General features: G+C 46.6%; 1 protein-coding gene across 1 annotated transcript in view; it reads left to right on the top strand.

The window, feature by feature from the left end:
* The window catches only part of LOC109286503 (uncharacterized), a 34,195-nt gene that overhangs the window by 3,611 nt on the left and 8,445 nt on the right, over positions 1-22,139 (top strand). The window contains exon 2 of the mRNA XM_019500852.2: positions 17,566-17,685. Within this exon, the coding sequence (XP_019356397.1) occupies positions 17,566-17,685 (120 nt within the window). The remainder of the gene's footprint in view (positions 1-17,565; positions 17,686-22,139) is intronic.

Raw genomic sequence — 22,139 nt, 5'->3', positions numbered from 1 at the left:
GAATAATCGACACAAAACATTATATGAACACAAGTTTGATTTTGTTTGTTTCACTTGCTTATATTTTTTAAAATTTTGTCTTTTGCCTGCCAAGAAAAATAAATTCTCTTAGGACAAGCAAACTGTTTCCTACGTACATCTATTTGTAAAAAATTTTGTATGATCTCAAAGGTGTTGCTGCAGGTATAATATGCACTGTTGGAATTCAAATGTATATTTTGAGACTTTTGTTATATCACATAGGTAAAGGACCCCATCACTTGTATTTATTGTATTCATCTGTTATATGACTAGTAGGTTTTTTCTGTGTGCCCCTAAGAAATGAGGCTTGCTTTCTTGCAAAAGGGTAGCAGCATACATAGCTTCAAACCCCAATATTAGGGTTTTTTTCTTCCCATAGTAGAAAAAGGTCATCGTTATCTATGTAGTTTAAAGGGCATGGCAGTAGAAAGAATATAAAAAAAACAGGTCTAGTTAGAATGAGCTTGCATATTCCATACATACTCCTTGATTCATGGCAGCATGATTCTCCCACTCCCTGCATTACACAGCTGCTGTGTTTATCTCTGTCTGCAATATTGCCTCCTCCCCCTGCATTATTCATTTAAAAACAAGGTGGGGTTCTCCTAAGCAGTAGACTGGTTTAACAATAATAATTTTAGAAAGAATAATAAATGTTGGTTCTTTTGAGTCGTTAGCCCATGGAGTCTTTACCACCTGGAAGCATCACTGTGGAGCATGTCCAGCCCGTTGGCTCCCCATGCTCCACGTACTAGATATGTGGCAATGTAGCTACCTTAGAACAGTCCTGAATGTGTGCCCAACGTGTATACTTGATGCATGAAGCTGAAGAGCAGTGTGAGCGTGTACTTAACACCATGTAGCTGTTATGCTGCCTTACTTCCAGGAACTGGCCATATGGGGTAGGAGCTATGTGTGTGGGCCATGCTTCACAGTGGCCTGGAGGTGGCGTAGACCTGTTCTTTGTGTGCACTCTAGTCAGGTTTCCAGAGAGCTAGAAGCTCAGGCTTTATTTAAAGAAAAAAGGCAGGAGCTGAGGCTTTATTTCAGACCATCAACAAGTATAGCAGTAGCCATTGAAGGCTGTTAAAGTCATCAGCAATAAACTGAGATTGAGCTTCAGCCTCTTGCTACCTGTTTAACACTGCCCTTTAGCTAGGTTGCCAGAACTACTGTAATTTGTTTTACGACCGTCCATGCTGACTGCGGTGTTGGGCCTTGAGCAGGGGGAGAGTAAAGCAAAAGGAAATCTCAGATTCTTAGGGCTCACTCTGGATAGGGAGCAGAGCTTCCAGACTCAAGAAAGGTAAGCAAGACAATACACCATTCTCATCTGTTTTTCTGATTAACCTGAATACCATCCATTGCCATGTCACCTGGGTGTCCTCCTAATTCAGGGGCGGGACTTATATCAGCTGGTGGGCCACTTCATGGGTTTTGGTGAGCTGTTGAGGGCCACACACATACAATTTTTCAGAAGATTCATTTTAACAAATTATAGATAAAGCACAAATCATATACTAAAAATCAAACACCTACTATATTTTAATTTTATTTTAAAAAATCATTTTTGTCTTTTTTTTTTTTTGAGTCGTGTATATAGAGGCAATTGCAGAGTAGATCAAAATAAAGTCCTACTCATATATATTGTGTGTGGAGAGTGTATGAGGGTGTGTGCAGTGTGTATGGGGGGGAATGTGTCATATGTGTGGGGGGGAGGGGCTGCCTGTGTGCTAGGTCCTGAGAGCCAGCTGGGGTTGGGGGGAGGGTGAAAGAGGAGGAAAGGGGGCACATGCAGTAGAGCTGGTCTGGGCATGTAGACTGGGTGGAAGGTGGCTGTGCGCTGGAGCCTGAGCTCCACATGCTGGCGCAGAAACAGCCCGGCTGCAGCTTACCCTCCCCCCCACACACACTCCCCCCATCCCTGAGTGGCTTTGCATGTGGTGCCCAGCATCTACATGGTGCGTCTATATGGTCGCTGTTGCAAACTGCACTACCAGCTGCCCCGAGTGGTGCAGTGAGGGCAGGAGGAGAAGAGCCGAGCAGTACCCAGGTGGGTGGGGCCACACTAGGAGCAGCCGCATGGGAATGCTGTGCACACTGCCTGGGGTGGAGGCCATTAGCAGGAGTGGGTGGGAGTGTGGCATGGTTGCCCTGGGTGGGAGTGGGCAGGGCTTGGCCCTGTGAGGAGTGCTGCAGGGGCAGGTGTGGATCAGACACAATCAATTGGCAGGTACCCACCTGCAGGCTGCATCTAATCAGTTGGTGGGCTGGATCTGGCCTGCAAGCCATAGTTTGCCTAATTTTGTCCCAGTTACAGGGATTATGACACAGCAAAAAACAAACAAACCAACTATAAGTCAAATGCAAAATGAAATCAGTACTCATTGCATCATGCCCAGGAAGCTGTTTGGCTCTTGCCCTGGCCCAGCCAGGGACAGCAAGTTCCAAAAGGCAATGGCTCTCAAGCCCCCTGCCAGGGTAAGCAGAGTTCTCAGACTTCTTACATGATCTTAACTGATGCAGCAAAGTAGGGGGTAAAAGTCAGTATTTCAGATGCCTGGTCTTAGCCTGTTTTTCTCACTAAGATCATTATTTGATGCTTGATGCTTGTATTGCAGCCAGAAGGAACACTGAATGCAAACTTGAGCACAGGAGTCACATACTGATGTTGACTCATGTTGTTTAGAGACTGGGAAACTAGAACCTGATCGTGATCTTTTATATACCATATTTTCTTGCATACAACACAACAGAATATAATACATGCCTTGTTTTTAAAAGGCAGAATGAAGAAAAAAATGATTTTTCCAGAGTTATGGCTTCATAGACCAGGAACAGAACCTAATTGTAAAATGATTCACCCTCCCTTTCCTACTTAGGCTGTGAAACAGGAGAGGAACCAGAAGCAGCTAGCAGACAGCAACATAGCCTGAAGAAAGATTAGTTTGCTTAGTGGAGCATCAAGACCATTAAAAAGGATGGGCAATTGTTAACACCTGTGGAGCAGAAAACAAAGAGCCATTAAGTCAACTGGCTTCCCTCAGCTGCCTGAATAGCCATGCCACAGCTGCTGCACTGTGGAGCAGGAATCAAAGCAAGGAGTTTCTATCCTGGGCAGAAAATCAACTTTTCTTCTTAAAACATGCTCCTCAATTTTAGGGGGCTGATTTTGTGGGAAAAGTTATGTGTTGTATGCAAGAAAATATTATATAAATATATATGATCCCAGCCTTTCCTGTGCCATAATAAATGTGCTTCTCTCTGTTCACATTCTGTATTGCTTCCTATTGTATTGCCTTTACCTGCTTGTCCTCACACATCCATTCACTTCACTTCATTTTGCTCTCTTTCCATTCTGGACCGACATTTATCCTGTCTGCTACTGCAGAGGAAACAACAGGCCGGTCCAGAGATTTCAGTATAGAATAGATATAATGGTAGAACATCCCTCACTGTTTACTTTCTTCCTTTTCCTTTCAGTCTCTGTTTCCTTGGTTCTGTTCTTCTTGCTCTCGTTTCGTTTTCTAGCTACTTATCCTGACAGTTTTTTTCTTCCCTTCTTTCTACTCACATAGCTTTGCGTATTGTTCAATGCAATCATTCTGATCCACATCCACCATCTTTTTGTGTCTTTCTAAGTTCATCTTTCCCTGTTTCACTTCCATTCCCTTCACACTTGTCAATCAAAAGATATTGGGATTTCTTGTATTCAGTATATGTACAACCTTTAGAATACCATACTTTCTTTATTAACCTTCATAAGACAGGATGGAACCTTGACCTGACTGAAGGTACTCTAGCTATCTTGGGAGCAGAAATGAGCAAACGCCAATCAGCGTGACTCAGACAGAGGGTCTAAGGGTGGAAACAGACATCACCTGGCATCTTATTGTGCTGCCTTAACATTTTTATGGTGGCACAAATGCTGAATAAATAGATGTTGTTACCCTTTGTTGTGCCACATGAAAGGAAAATTAGTGGTGCAACAAAAGGAGGTAATAGACTCTGCTGCTTTACTGTGGCAGACATCTATTAGAGCTGTGCAATGTTTTGGTTGCTGATTCGATTTGGCGTAGATTCGTCCTGATTTGGTGGCCGAATCTTCCATTTGAATTGAATCAGGAGACCCTTTAATCTCTCCAAATTGAATCGCTACCCTCTAAATTGATTCGGAGAGATTCAGAAAGATTCAATCATTCAGACATAGACACAGTTTTAAATGTTTTTTCTATATATCTCGAGGTACCAGGCACGGCTTGTGAACTTTCTGATGGTGGGGCGAATGGAGCGTCCCACAGGAATGCACGGGACAGGGAGTGGTCCCTAGTGCGCTTGGCAGCAGACCCAGAAGTGGACCAGAAGTACTTCCAGTCCACTTCTAGGTCCACCGGGGAGCGCATGAGCACACAGTGCTGCTCTGAGATGGTTATATTGGTTATATTGCGTCACATGTAGGACCAGGTGGGCAGGATATGCTTCTTAGTGGTGCTCCTGGGCTTGGCATTGGGTGGTATTAATGAGTGCTGTAGAGAATTATTAGCAGAGCAACTGTTAGCCTGGAAGAAATAATGGCTCTCAGCCCCATGCCCAATCTATTAGACCATCTCACCCTTCTCCTAAAGGACAAGCTATTCTTGCAATATGGATGTGTCACTGATGTTATGAGAGCTACCACTCTCCCGGTATTTTCATATGCACAGTAAGCCATCACTTTTTTTCCATGAGTTATGCTATTATAGTCAAAGTGGCTACTCTCATGACCAAGCACTTGCAGGACAGAGCCATTGTTAGGAACAAATGTGGGAGAAAGACATTTGGATTCTATTTTTTTTCTAGAGTCATGACTGAAGTGCTGTGGTAGTTCCTGTGTTTCTTTAGCCTGGCAACCTTACACAGGTAGCAGAACAAAGGGGTCACAAAACGGCAGCAGTTGTGCTGCTGCCCTGACCACTTGTGCACTGCTAACAGTGATGCTTCCCTGTGTGCTACTGCGAGGTCAGTCATGCTGTGATGCCTCTGACTTGCACTCATTTTGTTTTATTAATAGCTAGACATTCCTCCCCATTTTTCCCTGTTAAGTTTACCTTATGACCAGGACTTACATCATTTTCTAAACTCACAACAGAAGGAAAATTCATATTTTCCTTTTTCCACAGTAGAGATCATTTTATGGCTGCAACATAAATTCACAGTCATCTACCATCCTTAGTCACCTTTGTGATCAGTCAGTCAGGGTAGTCACAGGCTACAAGTAAACTACAAAGCCATAGATGTTAGGAATGAATAAAGTAAATGATATCACTGAGAGTTGCATAGCCAACAATAAGGAACACTGTATTATTTAACTTCAATTGAATACAACAACTGGAGACTATCCCTTAGAATCAGGCCCTTTCCATAGGCACCATTCTGAGGCTTCAAATGATTGTGTTTGGAGTTATAAATCCAGCCAGTGATGCTTACAGTCACTCATTTGTGCATATGCAGATATAAGCATGCATCTCTGAAAATCTGTCCATGAACTTTAATACTTCCTTCCTTCTTTAGTGGGTTGTTAGGCTGAATGTATTAATGATTGTGAGGCATTCAGATACAGCAGCAGTTAGGGTTATATGGAGTGAATCTACATGTGCACTTTCCTGCAGAATAGACTAATTAGCTCTGTAGTAAAGCCTAACAGTCTACGCGTGCGCTGGTATTAGGGTACAGTAAACTAATTAACTCCACTGAGAATAGTATTGTCGGGGACAGTACTATCTTATGGCAGAGTACTTTACTTCGCTGAAATGCAAGTGTAGATGCTGAGTGTGGGCATACATTGCACCCAGTCAGCAGCCCAGCCAGCCAGGGATCTACTCTGCCCTGGCTTACATTGCTGTTGTCCTGGGCATATGTATAGATGCTTTGCCTGGGAGCAATTGACTCTCACTCAAACTGCTCCTGAATTTATTGTATTGCATTAATTGCCCATGTAGATGCACCCATGATTAATTAGATGGGCAGGACTGCTTGGCCTGTAATGCTGCAAAATGGTAAGAGTTGTTCCATTTTAGAATATCATATGATCTGCAAGTTGTTCTTCATCCAATGCATTTTTAAAGGTACTGAAACAGGTGCTCAGTTCCTGGTCCACCAGACAAATTTGGCTCATTGAGCTATATCATCTGACCTGCCAAGCTCCCCATGGATTTGAAAATTTGGTGGCAGAGGAATGGTGGCAATGTTAATTGCTGCTTCCCTGCTGCCAAATTTTGAGGATGGTCCTGTGGGCTAGACCAGGCACACAGGGCCAGCAGTGTGGGGCCAGGCCAAGGTAGCACAGGGACTGGGCTAAGGCAGTATGGGGTCTGATCTGGGTGTGTGGTGCTAGACCAAGGAAGTGCAGGGCTCAGGCTATGGTGGCACAGGACTGGGCCAAGGTGGTGTGGAGCCTGATTCAGGCATGCAGGGGTCAACCCTGAGCACTGATCTCATGAGAGATCTGGCCTGACCAGCCCCAGGCCACTCATCTGTCCTGCAGGGCCAAAATGATGAGCAGCACTGCACTGGAGCATTGCTCACTTTTCAACATAGTTTGTTGGTGCATTTAGGGTGAGATTTTTCAAAACCTCCTGATGCAGTTACATGCCCAAATGCCAAGGACTTTTGATGGGAGTCAGGCAGCTGACTCCTTCAGGGCCTTTTAAATCTAAATGAAGACTTTCCAAAACTCTTCTTCAGAAAGGTAACTCCAGAGTTCTGGCAGCCCTGGACCTATATGCAAAAGCATGTTTTAAGGAGAGCTGTGCCCTCAAGAAATGCTGCAGTATCATTTTCCCTCCCCCAGCCCCTTCCCAGGCACATCACACTCATCAGCAGTGGGCAGAAATGAGATGGATTCTATCTTCCTTACCACATTTCTCCCCCAGCAGAAATCACATCTACAGGTGCCTTAGCCCTCCTCTAATGCCTACTCACACCAACGGGCTCTGCAGCACACTTGGAACAACAACAGGTTTGGCGTAGGAGAACCCTCTGAAGGAAAGAAGCCCCCATGGAAAACACTCTTCTGGCAGAGCCTTCTGAAGTATGCTCAGAGGGAATCTAGCACACAGACAATTGCTAAATCTGATGTGGCAGTATGCAGCTTTACTGGTGAAAAGTGAGATCTGGGAAATTTCTAATTTTGAAGTTAATAGCGAAAGGTATCTGAATTAAACTACCCTGAGATGTTCTATGGCTCACGCCATTATAGATCTAATGCAATAAGGTCCCAAGCTTCCACTGATGCTGGCCATGTCTACACAAGATGCTGACTGTACTGTAGCTTGTTACTACTGCGCAGTAGTATCACGTGGCACGAAGCATGATGCTATGGTACTGTACAGTCAGCATCACCTAAAAGCCGTTTGGCAATGCTACTGCACAGTAACTACACTTACTGTGCAGTCATTTAGTACTTGTGTACACAAGTACTAAATAACTGTGCAGTAATGACTGTGCAGTCAGCGTCTCATGTATATAAAGCTAGTACTCAGCACCCTATATGATTATAGATTTTAACCAAACAGGGACCAGTGTGAGTACCTAGTACAATGGTTCTCAACCTTTTTAGACTTAAGACATATCTCCATAATTTTTGTGAATTGAGCGGCACCCCCATTTAAAAACAACAGTATTTATTACAATGCTTACCACTTTGCAGAGGGGTCTGGCATTGTGGGCAGGGGAGCAGGGAGAGCCCGAGCCTACACTTAACTGCTTTTGTCCTCACATTTCAAAGGGCCTCATAGAACCCCTAGTGAATCATTGATCTAGCATGACCTCTTGCATAACACAGCCCCCCACATTTCTCTCAAATGTCCAAGGAACAGAAATGCAAATTAACTCAGTGGAGATGGATGAGCAGGAAAACAGGTGAGATCAGATGAACAGTTCTGTTGTCTGAAAATTCTGCAGCTATGCAAACTCAGTGCACCAGGAATGTGCACGCTGTGTGAATAAGAATTCTTAATGTATGATTTATTATCTGTATTGTGGAGTGGCAAAAGTTCTAGGCATGGACTGGGACCCTGGGTTATATGTATATGGATACAAAGGGCTTTCCTTTGTCACAGCCTGTGGCCATGTTTATGAATGCTATGTGCATGGGATCTTGAAAACAGAATCTGTTTGGATTTGTATTCTGTGTTGAGGCTTGAATGGGATTGTACCCGCCTCCGTTCGATTAGGAGCTCGCGCGCCGCCTTCGCCCGGGCTCAGGATCTTGCGCCCCCGAGCTTCGTTGGTATGCCCCAGGGTTTACCCCGGCTGGTATTAAGGGGGACCCCAGAACTCGCCTGCCACGACTTTGATGACTCTCTCAGTGGGGGGTCTTCCCTTGGGGTATCCCCTGGTGCCGGCCCGCCTCTTCGCGGGTACTCTCGGGGCTCTGTCCTCCCCTACACCCCGGCCATACGCCACCTCAGGTCTTCCTGTCCTGGTCTCTCACCCGTCCTCATCTCGTCCTCTCTCGGCTTGGTCACCCTAGCCACTACCGGCTGTCTTCGGACCGGGTATGTCCCTCCCAGTTGGGGGGTGCTGCCCTGATCTCTCCTTCCTTGGGATGCAGACATCCTCTCTGCTTCCCCAATAGTCCCGGCTGCAGTTACCCGCGCCGTCGGCTCCGCAATACAGGCCTCAGCTGGCCCCACTCTCGGGATAGCTGCTACGCCTCCCGCTGCCTCGGGTGTCGGGTTCCCCGCTGGCGGCTGCCCCGCCTCTGGGGCTGACTTCTCCCCCTGTCTCCTCCCTTCTGGGTGCTCCGCTGCGCTGCTCGCAGCCTGCTCCGCCTCTACCCGGCGGCGTCCTGCACTCTGCGGGTGGCAGCTGATTCCCTGCTCGCTGGGGCTCCGCGCTCCAGCTCTCTCCCTCCAGCCGCCCCACTGCTTCGGCGGGGCCGCCTTTTGTTCCTCCCGGCCGGCGTGCCCCGCCCCCGCCACTCAGCCGCAGCCGGATAAACGCCCGGCTGATGACCCGCGCCGGCAGCGCCGGCACGTGGAGTTTCTTCGGGTCTTCCGGCCCTGCGGGAGGTAAGCAGACCCCTTGGCCGCCACGGGGGTCTCCCAGTGCCCCCGCTCCCCTGGGACAGGGATTTTAAGCTGTCTTCTGTTTTAAATGAAGTTAGCAAACAGGTAGTAGGATCAAGCCAGATTCTACATTTGAAGCAGCTCACAGACGTATTCAAGTACTCCCACCATCTTGTTCAGTGAGTTCCTAATTTCTGCCTTAAGTGCCTTCTGCCATTCTGAAGTAAGTATTGCATTCATAGATTCACAGACATTTGGGTCAGAAGGGACCTCAGTAGATCATCGAGTCCACCCCCCTGGCCTGGGCAGGAAAGAGCGCTGGGGTTGGATGACCCCAGCCAGGTGCATGTTTAGCCTCCTTTTAAAGACCCTAAGGTAGGGGAGAGCACCACCTCCCTTGGGATCCCATTCCAGATTCTGGCAACCCTTGCCATAAAGGAGTTCTTCCTTATGTCTAACCTAAATCTGTTGTCCGTCAGTTTGTGGCCATTATTCCTAGTTATTCCAAGGGGTGCCCTGGTAAACAGAGCATCTTCTATACCTTGCTGCACCCCGCCCCCCCCAACCAATGAATTTGTAGGTGGCCACAAGACCACCTCTCAGCCTTCTCTTGTGGAGGCTGAAGAGATCCAGTTTCCTCAATCTTTCCTTGTAGGGCTTTGCCTGCAGGCCCGTAACCATACAAGTGGCCTACCTCTGAACCCTCTTGAGGTTATCCACGTCCCCCTTGAAGTATGGCGCCCAAAACTGGACTCAGTACTCCATCTGCAGCCTGACCAATGCCGCACAGAGGGGAAGTATCACCTTCCTGGACCTGTTCGTCATGCCTGCCAATGCATGATAAAGTGCGGTTAGCTTTACTGATCACTTTGTTACATTGATGACTCATGTTCATCTTGGTGTCAACAATGACTCCAAGATCCCTTTCCACTGCTATGCTGCTGAGAAAGTCCTTCCCCAGCCTGTAAGTGTGTTGGTGATTCCTTCTCCCTGGGTGCAGCACTTTGCACTTGTCTTTGTTGAATGGCATCCTGTTCTGTTCTGTCCACATTTCCAACCTGTCCATATCCACCTGGATTCGTTCCCTACCCCCTAGTGTGTTTATTTTACTCCATAATATGGTATCATCTGTGAATTTGGACAGAGTGCTCTCCACACCCTTGTCCAAGTCACTGATGAAGACATGAACAGCACAGGTCCAAGAGCCGAGCCTTGTGGGACTCCACTGCCCACATCTTTCTAGGTCGATACCGACCCATCCACCACCACTGTCCGGGTGTGACCCCTAAGCCAATTTGCCACCCACCTCACCGTGTAATCAGCTGTCACAGCTGCTCAGTTTATTTATGAGAATAAGATGCAATATGGTATCGAAGGCCTTCTTAAAATCTAAGTAAATGACATCTACCTTGACTCTTGCATCTAAGCATTTTGTGACCCGGTCATAAAAGGAAACAAGGTTAGTCAGGCAGGATCTTCCTGCTATAAATCCATGCTGGTTTCCCTTCAGCATTATTTTGCTCGCTGGACTCCCACAAATATCTTAATTTTTACAAAGGTTTTCCCAAGGATAGAGGTGAGACTAACTGATCTATAGTTACCCAGATCCTTCTTTCTCCCTTTCTTGAAAATAGGGACCACATTGGCCCTTTTCCAGTCCTCTGGGACCTGACCTGAGCACCATGAGTGCTCAAACAGCCATGCCAGTGGCTCTGCTATGACATTGGCTAATTCCTTCAGCACCCTGACCAATTTCTTTACTTTTGTTCTCATTCAGCTTGAAATGCAAGTCACCACCATTGTTGGAGTTTATTTTACACTTAAATATAAACAAGAGTTCAAATGTTCAAATTGTAGCAGTTCAGTCATCATTTAACAATATAAAATGCAAAGGTTATTCTTCCAGATAATCAGAAAGATAACTATTTGCATGGCATATTTCTTCAAGGTATTTGCAAACACACTCTGATTAGTAATGAGCTATTTCTTATCTAAGTAGCACTCCATTTAGGGATTTCCTTTGGGTTACAGTGGGTGCAACTACACAAGATGCTTTACTGCACATTAGACTAATCTTAGACTACTTAGTCATTAGATTAATTGGCAAGGAACAGACATTCAAAACGCCTGAGTCTGAATTGATTAAATCCTTTGCAGGTTAGTCCAATTGATTTGGAGGTGGATAGACATTCCCTTTTCATTCCAGAAATGCAGGCACTTGCCTGTAGTGGCTCAGGCTAGAAGCCAGTGGGTGCTAGAGCAGCCCTCCTGCCCTTCCACAGTGCTGAGCTGAGGGGGGTGGGGCTGGTAGGGCCAAGGCAGGATGCTCTGATTAGGGAGGGGTATAAAGCCCAACCCTGCCTGCACTGTCCCAGGCTTTTCCCCACTGGCTGTTCAAGGGGTGGCAGTATTGCCAGACCCTGCATCTCTTGATATTAAGTTTTTCAATATCTGTCTCCCTGCTTCATCAGACTGTCTGAAAACTAGATCATTTCTAACACCTTTCTCTGTCCCCTCTTGAAGACTGACAGATTGTACCCAGCAGTCAGCAGGTTGCTTGTCAGAACAAAGTTTATCAGGCCATCAAGCCCTACAAAAGAAAACATCTCTCCCATTAGTTTCAAGCTCTTATCTGTAGGGTGTATTTGCATTTGCAAGCCGCTAGCTGTTGTTCCAGTGAAATTGAACACCCACACAGACACCTCTCAGCATTAGCTAGCATGTGAGGGAGGGACATGGCCAGATGCTGAGTCCCTGCACTAGGATCTCTGCTGTGGGAGCAGGGCAGGCGGGAGGATCTGTGGAGGCGGGGGCATTAGATTACTCTAACGTGCAGTAAAGCATTACTGTCTATACGTGTGCAGCAATTACTGCGCAGTGTATTAGTTTAATGCACTATTTTCTAGTACCTGTAGTTACAGGTACTAGAAAAATGGCACAGTAACTAAGGCTCCGTACTGTACATGTAGACACTGACTGGGAGCAAATTGTTGCCGGTCAGCCTAGGCAGCACGGGACCACAGCAGGCTGGGAGAGCTGTCCTGGCTCAGCAGGATGTGCCTGCCAGCCATGTGGAGATTGGGATGGGTCCTGATCTCCATGTGGCTGGGAGGCAGCTGCCTGGCAGCCAGGACAGCTTCCCCACTCCTGCTCAGGGCCAGGCCAATCTCCTCGCGGCTGCAACAGAGCTGTGCACTGAGCCAGGACAGCTCTCCCCCCACACCCTGCAGAGCTTAGGGCTAAGTCTCCCCATGCTCTTGCCAGCCTCAGGCTGGCACCCAGGGGAGCCTGGAGGTCCCCCTGGCTGCTGCAGGGGGGCAGAGCAGAGCAGGAGCAGCCCTGGATTGAGCTGCTCCTGTTGGGCTCAATTTGCCCTTACAGGGGTGCACATATAGATGTGCATTTAGGTGCACTTTAATGAGCCTGAATTTTCTACACAGAAAATTCAAGTGCATTAACTGCATGTGTAGATGCACCCAGTTTCAATTACACTTTTCAATATTAGAAATACAGGAGAGGAAACTGGGGTAAAAGTTGATTAGATAAAAAGTGTCAGAGATATGACCTTTGGGCTGAATCTGGCCAGGGGAGCCAGGTCATCCAGCATGTGGCCCATGAATCCAGGGGTGGGGAGAGCAGTGGTGTGACCAATCCCCAAATTCTGAGATTGGATCTAATTGAGCTCCCTTTCCCATTAATCTCTGTGGCTCCCTGAGCCAACACAACATTGCTAATGGAGGTGGATCCAGATCTGGCCTGTGCAGCTCCTCCCAGTCCAGATACAGCGTAGGGAGCCAAGTGAGTTTGCTAACCTTGCTATAGGTAATAATTATCCAATACGTTGCTCATTCTCATACATTGACCTCCTCCCCTTGTCACCAGAAACACCCACATGTGTAATAGTAACTAAAAGTGCATCAGTGCTGTAAGACTGTAGCTTTACATTGCAGCAATTTAGAAACATTCCATTTTCTTGGACAGTTTTATACTGAACAAATATTTGGGGCATATAAGGAGACCAGAGGTCACAGAAAAAAGGGCTCCTCCCCCTCCATGAAAATGTTTTGTTTGTCAAAAAAAGATTATCTGGGGAAGTTTTGAGGGGCTTCTCTCCCATCCCTCCCACCAATATTCCAAAAAAATAAGCAGACACTTTTTATCAGAATCAGCTTTAGTCAAAAACCCAGATTTCCATTTATACACAATGCCTGTGGAAAGTTTTTGACCAGATTTAATCGAGACACAATCTTACATGATTAATTGTATTTACATATAGTGATGTTTGGTAGTTTATAAAATAGAAACATTATCAATATTCATTTTTATCACAAAACTGCTTTGTAGTTTTTGTGTTTGTGACTAAATCTACTCTACTGAAATGTTATGTCTAACTGGTAAATGGTTTTCCTGAGACTTATTGTACTGCAAACTCCCAGGCAACACGAGCCCAGACAGAAGAATTGCTCTGGCCTCTTCGGTAAGACTGGATTGGCAAAAGTAAATTCCTTTTCAGTATTCTACTAAATGCAATGTACACGGTGATTGGCCTGACCTGTACAGTCAACTCAATCCCAGGAAGCTTGCTGATAAAATTAAATTGTTCCTGTATTTCCCTAGTAAATCTGCATGAGGAAATGGCTGAGCTGTATGGTATGTGGTACTGAAGTTCCTGAAGATATCTAGCCAGAGCCAGAACTTTAGCTTTTGTAAATGGGCATACTTCAGTAAGTTACAGCAATTTACACCAATCCAAAGTCTGCTGTAGGAGCTTCAAGTCAAAAGTTGTGTCAAGTTGCATGAAGGCTCCGTGCATGTGAAAGACACTGCCTAGGTTCTACTCTTGACAATAGCCAGTTGAATTATTTACTGTGAACATTTTATCCAATGAACTGCTCCTCTTTTGTTCATGGACATTACTAGTGTACTAGTCATTCACTGGCTGTATAGGTCAAATAATTGAAAAATTACAAGTTGTCTGAAGTCTCTTCACTTTGACCATTTACTCGTCAATATGTGAAATTATAACAGCGGGTAACATCTAGTACACCTGATACTGTTTCCAGGGCCTGACCAAAAAAACAGGAGAATAATAAATAATTAATAATTATTGTAAATAGGAGAAGGAAAGAACACTTGTTTCTGCCTAAATATCCTTCTTCATAGATGAAATGGCTATTCAGAGGAGGCAAGATTCTCCCCTGTGTAGAATGCTAGTATAAGACTTTTTCTCCTTGGAGTTATGCCAAAAGCTAAAATGGCCTGTAAAGTTGTGGTTTTACAAGTATCAAAGGTCCTTTTCTATTTGAACTGCATTGTTACGGCTAAATGCCTGCTCTACAGAAAGTCCCCTTTACCATCTTACAGGGACTCATCAAATGAATTGAAATGTAGTCAACATCAAGCTAAAACTAAATTCTAATAATGTACCTGCCCTTCTTTGCCCAGCACCATTTTGTATGATTTAAAATTTACATCTAACTATTGAAAAAACATTTCCCCCTCTACTGTTCCTGTGGGAGACTGACACAAAGAACCGAGGGGGAAGCTGACTATTAGAGCTGATCAAATCTCCATCCTGATTTCAGTTTTGTAGAAATCACACTTTCTAGTGAATAAACATGGATGGGAAATTCCTGACCAGCTCCACTGGCTATAGACAGGATGCTATTAATGCACAGTGCAGGCAAATTGAACCACAGAGAAACAATTTCTCGCCATTTCCAGTAGTTAAGCAAGGTCCCTGGTGTTATGTATAATAACAGGGGAGGGGGGGGGTGGGAATTGCAAAAGAAGTGTGTTTTTAAATTGATAATATTACTTTAAAAAGCCAGCATATTAATATAACAAAAATCAATCTCCAAGATGTTAAGTTACTGAAATAACAGGAGGCTCCAACTAAAGATAGGGAAATTCTGAGTTTGGGCTGTAAGCCAATCCTTAACTTACCCTGTTATGTTCAGTGGGCCATGCAATAAGTAAAATGCTTTGTAGAGTTTGCTTTCCAGTCACATTTCACTCTTTTATCCTTCTCTTAGACCTTCCAGAATTCTTATTCACACAACCTAACACTGGAGTGCAGTTCGTGTCTGGCTGCATCAATCACATCGAACCACACTACGTGACATAAAACATAGGAAGAAAAGAAAGATACTCTAAGTTATTTTTGAGAGGAGTCACAAAACAAAGAAGATACTCCGCAGGATGATTTAGCATAAGGCAGGGGTGTCAGATTCATCTGGCCCTGCAGATGGTCAGATTGAGCCCATGGACTGTGCCCACCCTCTCCCTCAGCATGCCACATACAGTGCTATGGTACCATCTCTGGCCGGTCCAGGACTATGCTGCACATGGCACTTTCTCTAACCAGATTGGAACAGATGTCACATGCAGCAACCACTCCTGCCAGTCCAGGGTGGGCACCAGGTGCTGTGTGGGTCTCAGATCAGCTGAAGCAGGTGCCATGTGCAGTGCAGTCCTAGACTAGCCAGAGCAGGTACCAGATCTGGTATGCTGGGGACCCGTGGAGCCCCCTTATCCCTGCATGATGGATACAGCTCCTGGTGTGACTGGTTTGGGACTGCACCCCATATAGTGCCTGCTCTAGGACCCATACTACAGACTGGCTAGAGCAGGTACCACATGTGGTTCACATCCTGGACTAGCTGGGGTAGGCACTGTGGGTGCTGAATCCGACATGTAGTGGGAGCCTGGACTGGCCCTGCATGGGGCCAGTGCTGAAGGCTGGTTGATGTGGCTCTCTTGGTGAGACTCAGCCCATGGGCTGTACTTATGACACCCTTGGTGTAAGGGAAAGTTTTGCTGTTAACTCCAGGCAGTGCACATAATGGACCAGAGGGTGGAATTAAAAATAAGCCCTGCTCGAGGCTTTGAACTTTTACTGGTCAAAAGCGCTATAACACACAATAGTGAAGGGTCAGTGATCGCTGACTCCTCTAGAAACTGCTAAGCAGATGCATGTGCCCACATCCAGGATTTCCTGAAGTGGGAAGTGCCACACTGCCCCTTGGACTCTAGGGGGTTGGGTGCGAGGCATGGCTGGAGTCCCCTGAGGAATCCTGGGAGCTCAGCAGGGAGCAGGTGCTGGAAGGAGGAACCTGCACACTGCTGCTATTGCTGTCCATAGGAAAGCCCAGTTGCCCACAAAGCTGCTCTGTGCACAGCAGGGTAGGAGTAGCTCTGGGGCTCCTGGGCCAGCCGGGGAGGGCAGGGAGTGGTGGTGCATGGGTTTCTGCTGCCAATACCTGTTCTCGGCCAATGGCAATACTGTCAGGGGAGGGATGGGCAGGGAACAGGTGCTGTGAAGAGGGAGTTGTATGTCCCCTGCCCAGCCTGGCTTCTTGTGCCACTGCAGCCCACAGCTGGAGTAGGGCAGGAGTAGCTCTGGGGCTTCCCTGCACCTGGATGAGGCAAGGACAGCAGCAGTGGTGGCAAAAGTCAGGGTGCATCTGCACTGCTGTAGGCCACCCACCTGCCTTGATCTTCACCTGCCAGCCAGGAAGGCCAAACTTCAGGCACTTTCTGCAGGGTGAGTTTTACTGTTTATAAAATGACTAAGAAAAGCAGTTCATGACAGTCTGTTTCAGACACCAGAGACCACTGCAGCAGAGGCCACTGCAGCTTTCAGCATGCCAAGAGTAAAAATGCTCTCTTCACCAAGAAGCTTGATCCCAGCCATCTCCTAGGCGTCTTACTAAGTCCCTATGGAAATGCTTCCCCAGAGATCTTATTTCAACCCTTCCTTTCCTCAGAGTGAACCCAGGGCCCTCAGCAAACATCAGGCTTAGAAGGGCAACATCTGCAGCACTTCCATGGTGCTCCTGGAGAGGGACATGCTCAAACATACTCTGCCCACCCATTCATTCCCCCCTCACATGAGCCAAACCCAGCAATGCAGCAGTACAGCCACTCTGAGGCTGCATCTCATGGCCACTCTCAAGCTTGCCCCAATATGTTACTTAGATGCAGAAATTTACCCTTATCGGGGGAAAGAAAAGGGAGGGGGGGGGGGGAAACGGGACAGTATTCTGTGTGGAACAGGTCACAGAAAATAAAACAGGATTTTTTCTTTTTTAAATGATATTTCCATGTTGTTGAAATTTCATTCTTGTGAAAGTGTTCTGACTTGCTTCAGTCCTCAAACAAAATATTTGCTAGTTTTGGATGATGGACTGCATTGCTGTATAAAGGACTTCTTTTCAAGGTTGTTAATTTCATCCAGAAATATTTGCAGTAGGACCAATGGAGAATTTTTGAAAGTTCAGATTTTACAAAAATAATTTGATTTTTTTTCATAAGGTTTTGCTTGTTGCTTTAGGAGCCCTACATGTTTTTAAATCTAAAGGTAGTTGATGCTTATAATATTTCATTGAAACTCAACAACTGTCACCTTTATTTGTGTGCAGAGAAACACTAGGAAGCAATACACAAATGAATTGTAGAAGTTAATATAGCTTCTCTCCTGGCAACTTGACAGGCACGTCTGATGTGAAGAAGAAGCCATCAGCCCTGATGTGGGAAGAACAAGAGGCAGACAAAAAGGAGTTCTCTGAGAGAAAAACAACATGGATATGGAAGAATGTAGTGTTATTTCCAGGTAGGAACAAGAAAGGTAAACTTCAGACAGCCTAGTGCAGTGGTGCCTATCTCTGGCCCAAGTAGCGTGGGGCTGGTCCCTGTGATCCAGCATGGAGCTGTGTCATCTGGCCCACAGATCTGGAATTTGGTAGTCACAGCATTAATTGCTGAGGCTTGCAGAGCCATGGCAGCCACCTCTTTTTCTGCCACCAAACTGCAGCCCCATGGGCCAGATGACATGGGTCCATACTCCATATCCAGTCTGTGAGATTTCCCGTGGGTCTAAATATTTGGTGGCAGGACAAGCAGTGGGAACTGCAGGTAATACTGCTCACCACACTGCCAAATTTTTGGACCCATGGGGATTCTTGTAGGCCAGATGACATGGCTCTGTAGGACATATATTGGTTACCTCTGGTCTAGTGCATTTGAATATATTGCTTCTCTTAGACTCTGTTTATACTAGAGATAAGGATATGAAAAATGTGTTACTTTGATGGTCTTGCTGCACTTGCCCAGTGATTGCAAGATCAGTAAATTAGCTAGGGCCCAGACTTGTGCAGTGCCTGGTACCTTTGGTTCCCTATGCAATCATTGGTTTTGAAATTTAAGTCAATGGGTATACAAAGCAATTCTCAGTTGGTACTTGCCAGCTTATGGGATGAGGCCTTTATCTGAAGAAGAGCTTTATCTCCTATTTTATTGTGCAGAGAATTAACTAAATTTATGGTAAGACAGAGGTATAGAGTTCATCACCCATGTTAGAATGGGAATTGTTTTAGAATACAAAATGTGTGCTAATTGAAGTTTTGAGAGAATTCAATAGTATTTACTCAAGTATAAAATGATTCCCCAATAATTACATTCTATATATGGAAACTTTATAAATTTCTTATAATTGTCCAGGTATAGAAACCAATTATTGGAGGTTTGCCTTGAATCTTCTCCCCTCCCACTGCTACAGCAGGAAAAAATAAATCTGGGGGATCAGGTAGCCCATTTACCCTACATCTCCCTGCAACTTCTCCCTTCAGGTCTTTCCTCCCTTCCCCTATTGTCAGAACCTGCCCTCCCTAAGCACATGGAAGTAAGGAGAAAATTTTATAGGCAAATTGCTAGAAGGTAGACAGGCTTAATTCATCCAGGTATTTTACCTTTTTGAAACTGCTGCAAATTTTAGCATAAACATGTTTTTGAGCAGCACTTTTATACCTACTTATTAGCAGTATAAAATAGGCATGATATTAGTCTAAAGCCAAAATGCATTACTGTAGAGTTTACTGGGCTGGCTCCCAATAGAGTCAACAGCATTGCAAGCCATGGTGACCCCACAGTTTAGCATTGCTCAGTGTGTGTGTGTACTCCAGATATCCCCTCCCCCTAAAAATGATCCATGTACTAATTAGCCCCACACTCATGACTGGAACAGGGTGTTCTTAGCATGAGTCCTGGGATCCTCCAAAAATGTATATCCATATGAGGCAAAGGGCAACCTGGTCTGGCCCCACCTAATGAAGGGTAGGGCCATACTAATCATATGGACCAGGTTTGGGGGGGGAGGGAAGGGGGTGACAGAGGAATTCTGGGTGAAGTGTTTGGGAACCCACTTGGTGATGTTTGCCAAACGCTTACGGCCAGTAAGGAAACAGGGATGATTGGAAATGGGAAAGAAAGACACTGTTCAGTTGTGATAGTGAAGAGGAAGTAAAGATGTATTCAATGTAGTGGCTTACCATGACTTAAAAAAGAGTTGGCACTAAGCAGGAATGAGTGCAATGGACTTCACTATATGTTATTTACATGTGCTGAACTAACCTATCCTTCTGGCTGGTTCCCAACAGTATGTTTACTCAATATGGGCCATGTGTTTTATAATCATACTCATGTTGGCTGCATTTAATCTTCATAGTTGGTTTCCATTACTGATCATATAGATTCATAGAGGCCGGAAGGGATCTCAATAGATCATTGAGTCCGACCCCCTGCATAGGCAGGAAAGAGTGCTGGGTTCAGATGACCCCATCTAGATGCTCATCTAACCTCCTCTTGAAGACCTCCAGGGTAGGGGAGAGCACCACCTCCCTTGGGAGCCCATTCCAGACCTTGGCCACTCGAACCGTGAAGAAGTTCTTCCTAATGTCTAGTCTAAATCTGGTCTCTGCTAGCTTCTGGCCATTATTTCTTGTAACCCCCAGGGGCACCTTGGTGAATAAAACCTCACCAATTTCCTTCTGTGCCCCTGTGATGAACTTATAGGCAGCCACAAGGTCGCCTCTCAACTTTCTCTTGCGGAGGCTGAAGAGGTCCAGGTGCCCCAGTCTCTCCTCACAGGACTTGGCCTGCAAGCCCTTAACCATATGAGTGGCCCTTCTCTGGACCCTCTCCAGGTTATCCACATCCCTCTTGAAGTGTGGTGCCCAAAACTGCACGCAATATTCCAACTGCGGTCTGACCAGCGCCCGATAGAGGGGAAGTATCACCTCCTTGGATCAGTTCATCATGCATCTGCTGATGCATGATAAAGTGCTGTAACAGGTAGCCGTTCTGGGCCGAGCTAAAATGTGGCCCGCACACCTGTTCCTGAGGCAACCGCCCACCTTCTCGCCTGCCATGCCTTGCTGTTAATTAATTAATTGATGTTAATTAGCAGGAGGCTGCCATTGTACTGCCCCGTTGCTAGGGGGCGCTATCTGCGGCTCCGTTTCCTCCCCTACACTGCAGTCCACACCTCGCTGATGGAATAGCCGTTGTCTCAGCTCTATCACTATCTGGCCCCTTCTTGGTCTCTCTGGGCCCTCTTTCTTTGGATACACGCTCCTTCCGGTGCTAGGGCTCTCCCCAGCCCTATCTCACTCTGTGCCCTCTTCTCCAGGCCTCATCTACAATGCGGCCCCCGCTCTGGGGTCTTCCGCACCCCACACTGGGGCTCCTCAATAATGCGGCCCCTTCCTGGGGCCCTCTTTGCCCACACTGGGGCTCCTCAATAATGTGACCCTTTCCTGGGACTCTCCGTGCCCATACTGGGGCTTCGCAATAGTGCCCCCTTTCTCTGGGGTTCTCCACGCCCACACTAGGGCTTCTTAATAGGGCCCCCTCTCTGGGGCTCGCCACACCCACACTAGGGCGTCTCAACAGTGCCCCCTCTCTGGGCTCGCCACGCCCACCCTGGGGCTTCTCAAACACCCCTCTCTGGGGCTGGGGTCCTCACACTCCACTGTGAGTCCCCTATGAGGCCTCCTCCATCCCCTTATAGCCTCACCCAAACCACCAGTTATAACAACGACAAAGCAAAACACAAGCCCCTAGGCTATAACATAACTTAAAGCCACCTGGCTAAAACAACATTGCTCAACTCAGGTCAAGCTGTACCTGCAGTTAGGCTTCTCCTCGCATCCTGGCTTAGGGAGCTCCTGCCTCTCTGGCTGCTGGCAGGGAACTGCCTCTGGCCTCCTAATACTGATTTATATAGGAGCCAGGCCCTGCCCCTTTCACTCAGCTGACCTCCTGGTTGCCCTGGCAACCCCCAGCTGGGCTCCTTACTCCTTGCTAAGGCTCTTTCCCTGGCACTTTTCCCCTCTCTAGGAACAGGGCACCTCCGTGCTTTGTGACAAGTGCCATTAGCTTTTCTGATGGCTTCGTCACACTGCTGACTCATGTTCATCTTGGAGTCCACTAGGACTCCAAGATCCCTTTCCACTTCCGTGCCACCCAGCAGGTCATTCCCTAGGCAGTAGGTATGCTGGACATTTTTCCTCCCTAGGTGCAGTACTTTGCATTTCTCCTTGTTGAATTGCATTCTGTTGTTTTCTGCCCACATGTCCAACCTGTCCAGGTCTGCTTGTAGTTGTTCCCTTCCCTCCGGCGTGTCCACTTCTCCCCACAGTTTTGTGTCATCCGCAAACTTGGACAGAGTACATTTCACTCCCTCGTCCAAGTCGCTGATGAAGATATTGAAGAGTATTGGTCCAAGGACTGAGCCCGGTGGGACCCCACTGCCCACACCCTTCCAGGTCGATACTGACCCATCCACTATGACTCTCTGGGTGCGACCCTCTAGCCAATTTGTCACCCATCGGTTCATGTAGTCATCCAAGTCACAGCCTCTTAACTTGTTTACCAGTATGGGATGGGATACCGTATCGAAGGCCTTCCTGAAGCCTAAGTATATGACATCAACCCCTACTCCTGCGTCCAGGCGTTTTGTAACCTGGTCATAAAAAGAGACTAGATTAGTCAGGCATGATCTACCTGCTACGAACCCGTGCTGGTTCCCCCTCAGCATAATTTTTCCTGCTGGGCTCTCGCAAATGTGAGCCTTGATAATTTTTTCGAAGACTTTGCCTAGGATGGAGGTGAGACTGACTGGCCTATAGTTGCCTGGGTCCTCCTTCCTCCTCTTCTTGAAAATGGGGACCACATTGGCCCTTTTCCAGTCCTCCGGGACCTGGCCCGTGCGCCACGAGTGTTCAAATA

Source organism: Alligator mississippiensis, chromosome 1, assembly GCF_030867095.1.
Source record: "Alligator mississippiensis isolate rAllMis1 chromosome 1, rAllMis1, whole genome shotgun sequence".
NCBI lineage: Eukaryota > Metazoa > Chordata > Crocodylia > Alligatoridae > Alligator > Alligator mississippiensis.
Note: the sequence above shows the minus strand (reverse complement) of the source record. Positions and strands in the feature narration are given on the sequence as shown.